The sequence below is a fragment of the Eutrigla gurnardus genome (genome assembly GCF_963514095.1).
Source record: "Eutrigla gurnardus genome assembly, chromosome: 3".
NCBI classification, from domain to species: domain Eukaryota; kingdom Metazoa; phylum Chordata; class Actinopteri; order Perciformes; family Triglidae; genus Eutrigla; species Eutrigla gurnardus.
In genome coordinates this window covers 18,303,919-18,320,551 of record NC_139917.1, presented here as the reverse complement: position 1 = coordinate 18,320,551, position 16,633 = coordinate 18,303,919, and the positions used below count along the sequence as shown (strand labels likewise).

Below are 16,633 nucleotides of genomic sequence, written 5' to 3'. Positions count from 1 at the left end.
AAAACTTTCATTGCAGTCTTGGACACATTTTCAACTACTGACAATTATGGAGTAACGGATGTATTATTTAGGACATTTTGCTTCACTCTTTTACTTGGAACAAACACATTACTATTGTAGACTGTGCACATCTGCAGCCTGGAGTAATACAAACCAGATGTTTCTTTTCACTGTTACTTGTTATGTTCAAACTGCATACTCATCTCTTGCATTTGCTAAATGGCGATAAATAATGTCTGACGTAAATAGCTTACACCCCCCAGTAATATATCAGAGGTATTTTTCTCTCTCTGGAAGTACACAAACACACCAGCTTCCAATGTTTGGTTGCACTTGAATGACCCTTCTTGGGACCAATAAAGTTGTCTGAAACTGAATCTGAATCACTTCTTTAAGGGTTTCACTGCTCCGTTCGCAGATGCCTGCACTCCTTCTGTTTAGGTTCATTCGCAGTTCGCCTGCATGTATTCTACAGGACAGAAGAACAGCAAAGCATGTACAGCTAAATAAATGCATCAATACAAAACGGGAGAATGATATTGTCTCTTGACAATCCTCTATGTATCATTTTAAACATTTAGCTTCCTTAATATGTATCATTTGTACTACCAAGTGATGATGTAAATGTTTGTTCGCATAATACAACGCGACACGACAGAGTCCGTGCACATTGTTGAATTTGTGTAATCAGACATCCCTGTATTAGAATGATACAAGGGCGTGGCACTGGTGAGGTTTGAACAGCATACTATTACAACTGGTTGAGCTAGTTTATGTAAAGTTTATTATAAGTTAGTGTCATAATTAAAAGTGCAATTGCCAATGGCATGTTAATGGTAAGACGATGCAACACTGTGGAGGCCAAACATAAGCAACCACTACATCTCATCGGATCTGGCTTCGGATGCTAACTTAGCCAAGTGTTAAAATAAGCATAGTCCAGGAGGCCGCTGTTAGTGTCACATGCAAAAATAAATGTAAGCATTCACATCTTGTCACATCACTGTTGTCAGTCACGTGAGTCATCAAATTGTCAACCGCTTATCCTGTATTCAGGGTTGTGGGGGGGGTGGAGCCGATCCCAGCTGACATTGGGCGAAGGCAGGGTACACCCTGGACAGGTAACCAGTCTATCACAGGGCTGACATGTAGAGACAGACAGGTAACCAGTCTATCACAGGGCCAACATGTAGAGACAGACAGGTAACCAGTCTATCACAGGGCTGACATGTAGAGACGGACAGGTAACCAGTCTATCACAGGGCCAACATGTAGAGACAGACAGGTAACCAGTCTATCCCAGGGCCGACATGTAGAGACAGACAGGTAACCAGTTTATCACAGGGCCGACATGTAGAGACAGACAGGTAACCAGTCTATCACAGGGCCGACATGTAGAGACAGACAGGTAACCAGTCTATCCCAGGGCCGACATGTAGAGACAGACAGGTAACCAGTCTATCACAGGGCTGACATGTAGAGACAGACAGGTAACCAGTCAATCACAGGGCTGACATGTAGAGACAGACAGGTAACCAGTCTATCACAGGACTGACATGTAGAGACAGACAGGTAACCAGTCTATCACAGGGCTGACATGTAGAGACAGACAGATAACCAGTCTATCACAGGGCTGACATGTAGAGACAGACAGGTAACCAGTCTATCACAGGGCTGACATGTAGAGACAGACAGGTAACCAGTCTATCACAGGACTGACATGAAGAGACAGACAGGTAACCTGTCTATCACAGGGCCGACATGTAGAGACAGACAGGTAACCAGTCTATCACAGGGCCGACATGTAGAGACAGACAGGTAACCAGTCTATCACAGGGCTGACATGTAGAGACAGACAGGTAACCAGTCTATCACAGGACTGACATGAAGAGACAGACAGGTAACCTGTCTATCACAGGGCCGACATGTAGAGACAGACAGGTAACCAGTCTATCACAGGGCCGACATGTAGAGACAGACAGGTAACCAGTCTATCACAGGGCCGACATGTAGAGACAGACAGATAACCAGTCTATCACAGGGCCGACATGTAGAGACAGACAGATAACCAGTCTATCACAGGGAGACATGTAGAGACAGACAGATAACCAGTCTATCACAGGGCCGACATGTAGAGACAGACAGATAACCAGTCTATCACAGGGCTGACATGTAGAGACAGACAGGTAACCAGTCTATCACAGGGCTGACATGTAGAGACAGACAGGTAACCAGTCTATCACAGGGCCAACATGTAGAGACAGACAGGTAACCAGTCTATCACAGGGCTGACATGTAGAGACGGACAGGTAACCAGTCTATCACAGGGCCAACATGTAGAGACAGACAGGTTACCAGTCTATCACAGGGCTGACATGTAGAGACGGACAGGTAACCAGTCTATCACAGGACTGACATGAAGAGACAGACAGGTAACCTGTCTATCACAGGGCTGACATGTAGAGACAGACAGGTAACCAGTATATCACAGGGCCAACATGTAGAGACAGACAGGTAACCAGTCTATCACAGGGCCGACATGTAGAGACGGACAGGTAACCAGTCTATCACAGGGCCAACATGTAGAGACAGACAGGTAACCAGTCTATCACAGGGCTGACATGTAGAGACGGACAGGTAACCAGTCTATCACAGGGCTGACATGTAGAGACGGACAGGTAACCAGTCTATCACAGGGCTGACATGTAGAGACAGACAGGTAACCAGTCTATCACAGGGCTGACATGTAGAGACAGACAGGTAACCAGTCTATCACAGGACTGACATGTAGAGACAGACAGGTAACCAGTCTATCACAGGGCTGACATGTAGAGACAGACAGATAACCAGTCTATCACAGGGCTGACATGTAGAGACAGACAGGTAACCAGTCTATCACAGGGCTGACATGTAGAGACAGACAGGTAACCAGTCTATCACTGGACTGACATGAAGAGACAGACAGGTAACCTGTCTATCACAGGGCCGACATGTAGAGACAGACAGGTAACCAGTCTATCACAGGGCCGACATGTAGAGACAGACAGGTAACCAGTCTATCACAGGGCCGACATGTAGAGACAGACAGATAACCAGTCTATCACAGGGCCGACATGTAGAGACAGACAGATAACCAGTCTATCACAGGGAGACATGTAGAGACAGACAGATAACCAGTCTATCACAGGGCCGACATGTAGAGACAGACAGATAACCAGTCTATCACAGGGCTGACATGTAGAGACAGACAGGTAACCAGTCTATCACAGGGCTGACATGTAGAGACAGACAGGTAACCAGTCTATCACAGGGCCAACATGTAGAGACAGACAGGTAACCAGTCTATCACAGGGCTGACATGTAGAGACGGACAGGTAACCAGTCTATCACAGGGCCAACATGTAGAGACAGACAGGTAACCAGTCTATCACAGGGCTGACATGTAGAGACGGACAGGTAACCAGTCTATCACAGGACTGACATGAAGAGACAGACAGGTAACCTGTCTATCACAGGGCTGACATGTAGAGACAGACAGGTAACCAGTATATCACAGGGCCAACATGTAGAGACAGACAGGTAACCAGTCTATCACAGGGCCGACATGTAGAGACGGACAGGTAACCAGTCTATCACAGGGCCAACATGTAGAGACAGACAGGTAACCAGTCTATCACAGGGCTGACATGTAGAGACGGACAGGTAACCAGTCTATCACAGGGCTGACATGTAGAGACGGACAGGTAACCAGTCTATCACAGGGCTGACATGTAGAGACAGACAGGTAACCAGTCTATCACAGGGCTGACATGTAGAGACAGACAGGTAACCAGTCTATCACAGGACTGACATGTAGAGACAGACAGGTAACCAGTCTATCACAGGGCTGACATGTAGAGACAGACAGATAACCAGTCTATCACAGGGCTGACATGTAGAGACAGACAGGTAACCAGTCTATCACAGGGCTGACATGTAGAGACAGACAGGTAACCAGTCTATCACTGGACTGACATGAAGAGACAGACAGGTAACCTGTCTATCACAGGGCTGACATGTAGAGACAGACAGGCAACCAGTCTATCACAGGGCTGACATGTAGAGACAGACAGATAACCAGTCTATCACAGGGCCGACATGTAGAGACAGACAGATAACCAGTCTATCACAGGGCCGACATGTAGAGACGGACAGGTAACCAGTCTATCACAGGGCCAACATGTAGAGACAGACAGGTAACCAGTCTATCACAGGGCTGACATGTAGAGACGGACAGGTAACCAGTCTATCACAGGGCTGACATGTAGAGACAGACAGGTACCAGTCTATCACAGGGCCGACATGTAGAGACAGACAGGTAACCAGTCTATCACAGGGCCGACATGTAGAGACAGACAGGTACCAGTCTATCACAGGGACAACATGTAGAGACAGACATGTAACCAGTCTATCACAGGGCTGACATGTAGAGACAGACAGGTACCAGTCTATCACAGGGCCGACATGTAGAGACAGACAGGTAACCAGTCTATCACAGGGCCGACATGTAGAGACAGACAGGTACCAGTCTATCACAGGGCTGACATGTAGAGACAGACAGGTACCAGTCTATCACAGGGCCGACATGTAGAGACAGACAGGTACCAGTCCATCACAGAGCTGACTTGTAGAGACAGACAGGTAACCAGTCCATCACAGGGCTGAGATGTAGAGACAGACAGGTAACCAGTCTATCACAGGGACAACATGTAGAGACAGACAGGTAACAAGTCTATCACAGGGACAACATGTAGAGACAGACAGGTAACCAGTCTATCACGGGGACAACATGTAGAGACAGACAGGTAACCAGTCTATCACAGGGCTGACATGTAGAGACGGACAGGTAACCAGTCTATCACAGGGCCAACATGTAGAGACAGACAGGTAACCAGTCTATCACAGGGCTGACATGTAGAGACGGACAGGTAACCAGTCTATCACAGGGCTGACATGTAGAGACAGACAGGTACCAGTCTATCACAGGGCCGACATGTAGAGACAGACAGGTAACCAGTCTATCACAGGGCTGACATGTAGAGACAGACAGGTACCAGTCTATCACAGGGCCGACATGTAGAGACAGACAGGTACCAGTCCATCACAGAGCTGACTTGTAGAGACAGACAGGTAACCAGTCCATCACAGGGCTGAGATGTAGAGACAGACAGGTAACCAGTCTATCACAGGGACAACATGTAGAGACAGACAGGTACCAGTCTATCACAGGGCTGACATGTAGAGACAGACAGGTAACCAGTCTATCACAGGGCTGACATGTAGAGACAGACAGGTACCAGTCTATCACAGGGCCGACATGTAGAGACAGACAGGTAACCAGTCTATCACAGGGCCGACATGTAGAGACAGACAGGTACCAGTCTATCACAGGGCTGACATGTAGAGACAGACAGGTACCAGTCTATCACAGGGCCGACATGTAGAGACAGACAGGTACCAGTCCATCACAGAGCTGACTTGTAGAGACAGACAGGTAACCAGTCCATCACAGGGCTGAGATGTAGAGACAGACAGGTAACCAGTCTATCACAGGGACAACATGTAGAGACAGACAGGTAACAAGTCTATCACAGGGACAACATGTAGAGACAGACAGGTAACCAGTCTATCACGGGGACAACATGTAGAGACAGACAGGTAACCAGTCTATCACAGGGCTGACATGTAGAGACAGACAGGTAACAAGTCTATCACAGGGACAACATGTAGAGACAGACAGGTAACCAGTCTATCACGGGGACAACATGTAGAGACAGACAGGTAACCAGTCTATCACAGGGACAACATGTAGAGACAGACAACCATTCACACTCACATTCACACCTACGGGACATTTAGAGTCTTCAATGAACCGATCCCCATCCTGCATGTCTTTGGACTGTGGGAGGAAGCTGGAGAATCCGGAGAGAACCCACGCTTACACGGGGAGAACATGCAAACTCCGAACAGAAGGAACCCGAACCGGGACTCAAACCCAGGACCATCTTGCTGTGAGGCGTCAGTCATTCCCTTGGATGTCACACCTGATATCCCAATAAGCTTACTTGATCATATATTAGATTTGAAAACAAAATTGAGATATTTGATTGTAATAAGATGTTCTGCAACTAACAGACACTATGCACACTCGTCTGCTCTGACAAAAATGGGCACAGTTGTAGTTTATGTGATTAATGGTGATTGTATGTGGCGGTGGGGCGAGGTGTTAAATAAACTGCAATTGAGGCGTGCATGCTTATAATTGAGATACTCCTGTAAAAGGTTTGCCAAAGGTTTGGAATCTATTCAAACCTTACTAGAGGCTAATTGATTCATGTCCTGGATCTAGGCCTTGACAATCTGCCATGCAATGCACATGGCATGTGTGGGAGTCGCACTTCAACTTGAAGGTTGTTTTTTTTTGCCAAAAACCATCAATTCATCTTTTTGACACATTTACCGTATCACACACCCCATCCACCTTTCGTGTGAACGGAAATGACTTCTCAGAACGCCGAAGACCCATTCAAGTCTGAGTACGAAGTGCCTCGCTGACACAAATAACTGTAGCTCATGTGTGGCGAAAACGGGAACGCTATGCACGAAATGTGCTGCGACCTGAGAAATAGCCTGGAGTGCTTTTACTTGGGCGTGTAACTCTCACGTATGAGCCAACACCGAACAATATCTCCCTTTCTATCTCACGTAGGAGAGGCAGTGAGGTGATGCCATGACTCACCGTCTGTGTCTTTTGACAATCCTCCTCTGCCTGCATGTTTATTCTATTTCAGCCCCAGACTGGTTTCTGTTGCATCTTGCAATGCCCTTCAGGTATTAACCGCACCCTTCCGTAATTCATGCAACACCCTTGATGATCAAATGCACTGAAAGATCTGGAAAATTACAAGAGTAGTCTGAACTGAGCAGAGTCGCTTTTTTCTGTCATTATACAAAAGTTACCAATACTTCCATTGTCTCTTTGAAGAGCCCATGTGAACATTAAGCACCTAATGCTTGTTTTTTGGTAAATAGAATGAAAATTGACCTCAGCTTCCTGTAGTGGTGCACCAAACCATGGAGTAACCTGCTGCGTTTTCTATTTCTGGGAATCAGAAATCCACAGTTAGTGCAACATCAAAAAGGACCTGAGCAGAGAGTTTCAGTTTGGAACAGGGTGTGAGTTGTCAGGATCCAACAATGTTGATTTTGTCTTGCCTAATCGTGCAGAATACGTTTAATTGTGGTGTCTAGACTGTCCGCTTTGCTTAAACTAGACATTGCTGTGCTGCACTGTGCTGCTGAAATACCTTATTCACATAGCAGGGCACTAATTAGATTTAATAACACCGTTGATGAATAGCAACAATGTGTTGATTGAGTGAAAAAGCAGTGAAAGGGAGGGAGTCTTTAATATTAATTCATTCTCACCAGCAGATTTACTCATTTGGCATGAGGCGAGCCACACATGTCTCTGCTTGGTTCGACTCCACCCAAATGAAGAAGCCTTTGGTGACTCAGGTGACCTGTAGAAGTACAAAAAGGCTCTTCTTCTCTGCTTTTTTGTTGTTGTTGTTCAAATCATATTCAGTATCACCCATTATTACTTTGCCTACAATGTACAACAGGGCATCAATATTGTTTTTTTGGTGTAATAATCATGTTTCAAAAGGTGTTTTATGCAGCTGTTTCCGCTTAAGCAAAGCAGGATTATGTGACGCACATAAATCGGGAAAGGACATCCCTTCAGAGAGAAAGACAAAGGTGACACCTGGTGGCCATGCGTATAATTACACGTTGAACAGTTGTACCTAGAATCGATGCCTGATTTTTGAATTATTTTGGTGTATAGTTCTGATTTTCTATATCTGCAAGCTCTAAAAAATTGTTCACTTTTAAGTTAACTTTAATTTTCCGTACTTTAAGGTTCCCAAAAATAAAAAAGAATAGTATAAATATGTCAATGTTGTGTTTATTCGAGAAGCAGAATATACGTCATTGTGTTCCTCTGTTTTGTGATTATGTGTTGAGTTCGCTCTGATTGGTCGATTAAACTTCGACAGTAGCAATGTTTTACGCAGTAACCCTGTTATTGACCGCGCTACCCCGCATATGCGCGTGCATGTGACTTGGGAAGTCGTGGTGCACCGGGAAATAGTGCTCCCGCTAACCCTGAGAGACCCTCCATCCATTATTTGTACAACCAAAAAGCAGAATTTTGGCAATGAAAATAAATCCATGTACCAATTATAATCCAACTTTCTGGAATGCAAACTTGTTTGTAATAAAGAATACACATCTTCCTCTTTGCTTAAGTGTTTTTTAATCATATTTTTGGTCTCAAACCAGAGTAAGCATCCATCAAGGAAAGATCATCACACCACATAAAAGTGAAAATGTCATATTTCAATTAGTTCGTAACCATCATTTACTTATGGCTAACCTAAAATTAGAAGTTAAGCGCTGGCTCGAGTGAATTATTAATTGAGCAGGTATTATAGAAGAACATTAATAACATTTAGGGGCCAAAAGAATGTAGAAATGCTAATTTAGTGGCAGCAGGGGCGTTACTGAATGTCCTGCACTTGGACGTCAACGCTGGACGACACCACCTTCCCATCAACAATCTCCTCCGTGATGGTCTTCACTCTCTTCTCGATGTGGGGCTTATGCTCTGCAGAGGGGAACACACATAATGCATCATGGGACGACAGTGCAGCAAGCCACGGCCTCGGATATTGTTACAAGAGCACAAAATTGGTTTAGTGAACGACTGGCATTCTTACCTTCCACCTCCACAATGACGATGGCCCTATAGGAGAGAGCAGAACATTATTTATAAGACATATTTGACTCTTTAGCGGTTGGCCTGCTGCTTTCACGTCAAAGACACTCACTTTCTCTGTTCATACATCCCCTTCTCCCCGTCCAGCAGCCTCCTGTACTCAGCGATCTCCATCTCCAGCCTCATCTTGATGTCCAGCAGGATGTTGTAGTCGCTCCTCTGCTGCTCCAGGGAGACTCTCAGCTGCTGCAGCTCTATCTCCAGAGTGTTGATGGTCATCTGCAGCTGGCTGAGCTGAACGCTGTACCGGTTCTTCGTTTCCTCCATATTCTGCTGCAGGCACTGAAACTGCAGGCCAACCAAGCATTATTGTTATTATTATTATATTTCCACCATGTAATTGCTCGATACTAGCATGTCCATATGGACATGTGAGTGTTGTTTTAAGACTTTAAAAATTGTGAACCAACCCTTTGATCTGGGTATGATCAGCTATCCCTGCAACATAGACTGTATATAAGAAGTGGACATTGTCACCGTGATGTCATACATTCGACATTTTGGCTGTCGCCATCTTGGTTTTTTTTCGCAACCAGAAGTGACACAAGAGGGTGGAAGCTAAATACAATTTTTAGGCATTTTTAGGCGGAGATGAACACTTGTGTAAAAAGAGTGTCCCGAGTAAAAAACAGTCGTCTATTTTGAACGATTCACGACTCGCATATCACTACACCGAAGCCAGTTCTGATACAACTGCACACACACGTAAGCCTGTAGCTACTACCAGTGGCTCCTCACTGGACACTAAGCCTCACTGGACACTAAGCCATCGTGCAAAGCAAGAGAAAGTGTGTTTTTGCTTCATGGCCTACCTCTGTGAAGATGCTCTGGCGAGTTATCTCCAAACTCTGGTAGGTCCTTTTCAGCTCTGACAGCTCCGTGTAAAAGGTTTTCACCTCTTCATTACGTACGAAGATGTCCTTATTGAAAATGTCCACCTTTTTTACACACACACACACACACACACACACACACACACACACACACACACACACACACAGTTAGTATAAGAAATCCCATGACATCTTCATCTTTTCATCATGGTCAACAGGTGTCAGGCATGTTGCTCTCCCATCTCACCTTAGATTGGAACCATCTCTCGAGCTCCTGCTTGTTCTTCACCACCAACGCTTCGTACTGCTCCCTCACCTCCTGCAGGATCAACGTCAGATCAACAGACTCTGCACTGTCCACCTCCACGTTAACTGTGCCAGTCATCTGGACCCTCAGCAGACGCAACTCCTGCAACACAGGACACATGTTTATCTCTTGCCCTTCTACAGGCATGTGGCGTGTCATGGCTGCCGCCACCAGCAGATGGCACCATTGTTTCTTTGAATGGGCCTCACCTCCTGATGGTTGCTCTTCATGTACACCAGCTCCTCTTTCAGACCTTCTATCGTCACCTCCAGGTCACTGACGGTGAGAGTCAGGCTGTCCCGGACCCCACGGAGACGCATCATGTCAGCCTCCACCAGCGAATGCATGTGCAGCTCCGTCTCATACCTGCAGGAGGAAGCCATGTGGAGTTGGAATTCAATGAAATGAGTGAAAAGGAAATAAGAGAACATCTTCAGTCAGAGTGAGGTTACAGTAGATGTAAAAGTTGTTCCAATCACATAACCACACCCACATTTGAAATGTCTTCCACTGTGTTTGACAACATCCAAATTAAACTATTAGCATGAAGCAACAGAGGAGGGTAGACATACTTTGTTTTAAAATCCTCTGCAGCTAGTTGAGCATTGTCGACATGCAGGATGATACGTTGATTCTCTGAAAAGCGCTTCATGATCTAAATAGGGAGAAAATGAAGATTTGTTGGCTGGTTTTACTGGACGGACCCCTCTGTACATTTTTACATTGCATAGTGTACATTTCAGAAATTACATTTTCTACAATGGGATTTGATCAAGAGCCAGACGTTTGAGTTACAAGTGTTTTTGTGTCTCTAAAGCATTTCCTTTAATGCTTGGTTGTGGTGATCCACCCTTGTTTGGACTGTGCTTATTAAAATGTTTTATTGTAATATAGTGTTGTTAGTTAGGCTACATCATTTGTTTTTTGCCCTGATGTGAGCGATACCTGAGCTCGGAGATCAGCAATGGTGGCGAAGTAGCCGGTGAAGTCTTTGGAGGCGGTGGGAACTCTTTTCTCATAGAACTCTCTTATCTGCAGCTCCAGCCTCCTGTTGGCTACCTCCAGCGAGCGCACCTGCACACATGAGTCACACAATCACACATGACAAATGACAGATGACTTCTTATTAGTTCTGGCTCATAACTCCTGGGTGGCGCTAATTACTTTTTGACTGGATCCAGGCCAAATATTTGCTTTTTCTTTCACCACAAACTATCTGTTGTAAGAAGTATTGAATATGAAAGAAAGTATAACCAACAGAATGTATTTAAATTATAAAAAGTAAGTGTACTTCTCATGTATTTTTTGCAGAATACAGCCATCCTGACAGTAGTGTGTTATTACCTGCTGGTGCATTCATAAGTAAGGAGCATTTTAGTGTTATAGCTCATCAAGCTGGAGCTTAGTTTAAGTACATGTTTACAATGTTATACACTTATTATCGCTTTTAAATAATCTGAATAGTAACTCTCAAATAAAGAAATTAGAGAACACCTTCTAAAATGAACAGATTTTATAAAGTGCCATAAATGTGAAGTACTCAGTTCACAGTACTTCATTTATTTATTCAACCTTTATTTAACCAAAACAAACTTTGAAACTTTTATTCAAGGGGTCCTGGCCAAGATGACACGCTTCCAAATCATTCTAGATCTAGTCTCTGTAGCTCACACCAATATGAGGGTCCACAAACTTCTCTAAGAAAGATTTAGATGATTGTGCAGCAATTTGTAGGAATTCTGATCATCCTCATCCTCATCATCATCATCATCATCATCATGGCTTACCTTTTCCAGGTAGGATGCCAGGCGGTCGTTGAGGTTCTGCATGGTCACCTTCTCGTTGTTGATCACAGCATATTCGCTGTACGGGGTGAACGCCCCGGAGGAGAAGGCCGACTGGGATATCCGGGTCCCATAACCTCCCGCGCCCCCGTACACGCTGGGCGAGCGGCCCTGGAAGGACCCCGCCATGGAGATGCTGCTTTGACCGCCTCCGATCAGCTGCAGCCCTCTGGACTGGCTGACGGTGGCACTGCTGGAGATGCTGCGGGAGCTGAATCGGCTGCTTTGGCGGGAGACAGAGGCAGCCATGATGAGAGGCGTGGGTGGTCTGACCTGGAGGTGATGAGAAGAGCTGCAGTCTCCGTGGAGTGATTCAGTCTGAGACAAGTGGACATTTTATAGGACTCGGAGAGGAGGAAACAAACTGGTCCCATGCCACAAAAATGTGTGCTATGCAGATGTGTTTTTATAAAAAAAACTAATAGGTGTGTTCGGTAGCATCAGCGACGCTGTGAGAGACATGTTGAACATCTTGCTAGACAGCTTGACAGATCTGATAACCAGACTGATATCCAGCCAGGCACAAAGATAATTGTTTTCCCCTTCAATGTCAGTTATAAGGTGTTGCAGAACTCCTGCTCACGCATGTCTAACTACAATGAGGGCACACAAGGGTAAATAACTGAGATAATCACTTAGAGGATCTCACCTTTGAATGAGGACAAACGAAGAATTAATTATAAGCAATAAAACTAAATCTTACTTCGCCCCACATTCAGGGATTTTGCTCCTTCGGCGTTACTTGGTCTGGTAGTTCCTCGAGGTGGTTAGCTGTAGCTTGCAAACATTAGACTCTGGGTAATTCCCATTAGCCTGCTGATCAGGTGACTCTTTTAATGCTATCATACTTTGTTTGAACATTTACTGCTATCCTTTAATTATTGCTCGTGGACACCCTTAAAGGTCTTTGAGCAAACTTTACTGGCCTTTTATTGTAAATGGAGGTCAACTCATGGCCACATAGAGGGAGATCATCTAATTCCTTTAAGCAGGTAAACAACAGTGCATGAGTATGTGTTCTGCAGCTTTTACACCTGCTCTAAGAGTGTGCACAGATCACCTGTCCTCACACACCCTGTCAGCTGCATCATCAACCACTGTGTCAACTAATGAGCTTCCTGACAGCTACTCTCTACAGCTATGTATTCCTGCACCATCATCGCTGTCATTCATAGGAAGCTAAGAAAGGAATGGCAGAATGATGTGTTTTAACCATTAACCGCAACCATGAACCGCAAACTGGGGTTTCTGTTTTATTTTGAAAATTGCAGATATTTCTTTCCTTAGCAAATAGAGCAGACAAATTATTTAATGGGAATATGACCACACACACACACACACACACACACACACACACACACACACACACACACACACACACACACACAGTCACACCTTTTTTCCTAAGGAGATTGTATAACGTGGTTAGAATGAAGATTCCTAAAGTGATTGACAAAAGAATCTAAAAAACCTTTATCTGCTCTAGACCACGCCTGTCAGGGGAATGGAACAACTAACACTTTGCACACCACTGATGTGTGGCTTTTACACAACAATATTTAAGACCATTACTTTGAAAAAGTAAAATCCTTACAGATGGTTAATTTGTATTTGGCCATGAGTTGTTTTAGAGTCATCAATTCAATCAAAATCAGCAACACCTTATTAGTCAGGTTATTATCACCATATAGTAAATTTGTCTGAGTAACAATGTTTTCATCACATCTTATGAATAACATGGCAGTCTTTTTTTTAAATATTGCTGTTATTTTGTACTTTATGGGAGATCATTGGGACCAGAAAATGTTTTTAATACACTGATAATAGACTCATCGTACACTTTCACCAGCCTATGCACCTTAAAATTCTAAGAATGTTAATGACAAGGAAATCTGTGGGGATAAAAACAGAAAGCAGTGATAATCTACTGCAGCCAGGTGTGATAACATGGAATCTGTCTGGCCTGGGTGACAGGTCGAAGGAACAAGCTGTCTACAGAATGTGGTGTCCGGGACGTTTATCAGATGTCAGCGATGGGTGTGTGTCACAGTGTATTGAGAACATAAATGCCAAAAATGAGATCTGTGATTGTCATTCCACCTCAGGATTATTAGAAATAAAGGTCACAAATATTATCAGTAGGCCGACGTCTCGTGATGCAGGGTCAAATTTCTACTCACATTCCAGCAAACACAGAAATAGAAAGGCGTCAGAATAAAATGTATTACTTTTTGCCATTACAGGATTTTTCAACAACAAAAAAACAAAATCAAAAAGAAAAGTAAAATCACAGTGCAATGCTAAACTTTCCCTTTCGGCCATGTGTATTGTATTATTGAACAAAGATGTGTGATGATGATGATTTAACTGACATGCCCGAAATAAATAAATAAATAAACAAATAATAGTATTGTTCCTGCTTTTCTCAATGTTATGCATCACCTCTCGGTGGCAAATACACGATAACTTGGCAACAAATCTATAAATCTTTCACTAAAAGGGTAGAGGACGTCATCTGGAAAGTCCAAGCCTCAGCATGTCATGGTGAAGGCAATAATCACCTCCAACCAATCATTAAATGATATACACTTGGTGTTTTCATCATAATCCAGCCATATGAAAAGTGGAAAAGTGTTGCATCCAGCCCATAAAGGGTTGAAACAAAGGCACTTAGACACTACATAGAAATGGTAATAATGCATTTGTCTGTGTTTTGTTCCAACATTCTATGAATAGCTAGAATAACAGTAACTGCTCAAGCTTCAAGTTACGTGAATAGAGGAAGCCGGTTGAGAACCCTGCTTTCAGCGTCTACAGTTCAGGTATTGGATGTCTTATGTCAACACATTGACTGGTTTTATTGTCGGTGCCGTGCAAAAAGGCCTTTCCATGTAAGTGAAAAGCATAATAATAATGGATTTGTGGATGTGGTGGTCCATTGCTTCCTCTACGCACATCCTCCTGATGCATCCGTCTACCAATCAATCAGTGAACACACGTTATCTGTTGATTTTACATCGCTGACACCAAAGTTGTGGTATAAAAAGAGCTGATCTGCTCTTTGTGTCTCAGGAGCTTCACACTTGCTGGATTTTGGTGTGCACGTATTCCATACAACCTTCATAGGTAACAGGTAACTTCTTTTTATTTTTTTTATTTTGTCACTCAGTAAATATAACTCTTTTTGTCTCTTCTTGTACGCAGACATGTCAGGGAAAGTCATCGTGGCGTTCGCTCTGTTGGTTGCACTGCTAGTAGCACCTGCAACCGGAGAGCCTAAGGAGACTCGTCTACAGCAGCTTCTGGGCAAGAGAGCAAGAGGCTCGGGGCCGCAGGTTCCTTCTGCACGGATGGAGAGACGGGCACACCTATCGGAGGATGAACGGGAGATTGTGACAAAACAAATAATGCAAGCAATTTCAGGTATGATGTGGGTTTGGGTGTGATTGTTGTTTTGGCGTGCTCGTGTCAGTTAATGGTTGTGTTTATGGGCAGGGATCCAAGGAGATGCTCAAATCGGTTTACTGAACCCGTTGTGTGTGGGTCACGTAGGAATGATTTGTTCACAGAGATGATGAACTCTGAGTGCATGTCAGATCGGGACTACCAGGGCTGGGTGGACTTCGGACGCCGGGACGCAGAATGAGACACGACAGCGAAGATTTCCTGCTCACTTTTTGTTTTTATAAAGTCAGTGTTCTGCTTTGACTTCAACTTTATAAATAAAACGTTTGCAGAATTAGCACATGGTCATATCGGTCTTCATTGTTGCCATGAGATAAAAGAGAGAGAAAAGTTTGCTGGGTGGAAATGCAGTTTTATTCACAGGTGGTACAATTTAGACACACTGATATATATACACAGCTGTGACCGAACACAGAACAGAGCAAACGGTAGTGCAGAGAACCAGTGGTTTGGTTGATTTATGTCAGAACACAAATTATTATAACCTGTGTTTATTTCTTCCCTTTTTTAATCCACAGTATCCTATGCCTTTTTGCTACAGTTGATTGTTAAGAAAAATGTTGCTTTAAATAATTAGGACGACTCGTCTGCTCGTCTTTAAATAAGGATTCCCCCTTGATATCATTGGGAATTCACTTTGAACGGCCAAAACTGTTATGATTTCATTTATATCCAAGAATTTCAAGATTCCTGATGACATGAAATGCAACAGATTTGTTCAAGCAAGATTTTCAGTCAAAGCAACGCAGTAAATACATATTGCTTATAAAAATAGTCCCATTCAGCCTCTTTGATACAGCATGGCAAACCTGATTTATTTGATCCTGATTTGCTCAGGAAATCCCAACAGCTTGCGGGTGTCTATGTACTGTCATTACATGTGCTACATGAAAGCAGGTAACTGTAGGAAAGACAGCTGCGGGATGTCAACATCATCAACATGTTTCAGTTCGATCAGTGCATCATGTGTCATCGCCATGCTTCTTGGTCAATGTCAAGTGTCAGCTCAGTATTTTTGACCATCTCATATACAACATGCTTTTCTCAATGTAGCAACTGATAAGCAGGCAGACCAGAGTGCATTTTAGTGCATTTTAAAGTTCTTCAGTGTGATGGCATCGGTTTGGTTTGTGGTTTTATCTAACAATAACTTAACTGCACATATTCTCCAAATGACAACTTGGTTATATACACATAAGTGAGGTTCCACTTTGAAAACTGAAAAACATGATTTTTTTTAAACCAGCGGCAGGGAAAAGAAAAACACAGTATAAAAATGTTTTTTTTTTCTTCATGACGTTTC

General features: G+C 43.8%; 3 protein-coding genes across 3 annotated transcripts in view; 2 read left to right on the top strand and 1 right to left on the bottom strand.

Moving 5' to 3' along the window:
• Nucleotides 1-16,633, top strand: part of dpcd (deleted in primary ciliary dyskinesia homolog (mouse)) — a 183,095-nt gene that overhangs the window by 133,774 nt on the left and 32,688 nt on the right. The gene's annotated exons all lie outside the window — the stretch shown is intronic.
• krt99 (keratin 99) lies at nt 8,343-12,184 on the bottom strand. Its single transcript, XM_084006665.1, has 9 exons — nt 11,809-12,184; nt 10,967-11,095; nt 10,594-10,676; nt 10,231-10,387; nt 9,962-10,123; nt 9,694-9,819; nt 8,934-9,169; nt 8,823-8,848; nt 8,343-8,710 (listed from the first exon to the last, which is right to left on the bottom strand). Exons 1-9 carry the CDS (start codon nt 12,112-12,114, stop codon nt 8,604-8,606), a joined length of 1,332 nt encoding a protein of 443 aa, XP_083862791.1. The 5' UTR covers nt 12,115-12,184; the 3' UTR covers nt 8,343-8,603.
• On the top strand, nt 14,954-15,534 carry LOC311011000 (uncharacterized protein). The gene is made up of 3 exons (XM_084005683.1): nt 14,954-14,991; nt 15,070-15,288; nt 15,435-15,534. Exons 2-3 carry the CDS (start codon nt 15,072-15,074, stop codon nt 15,509-15,511), a joined length of 294 nt encoding a protein of 97 aa, XP_083861809.1. The 5' UTR covers nt 14,954-14,991; nt 15,070-15,071; the 3' UTR covers nt 15,512-15,534.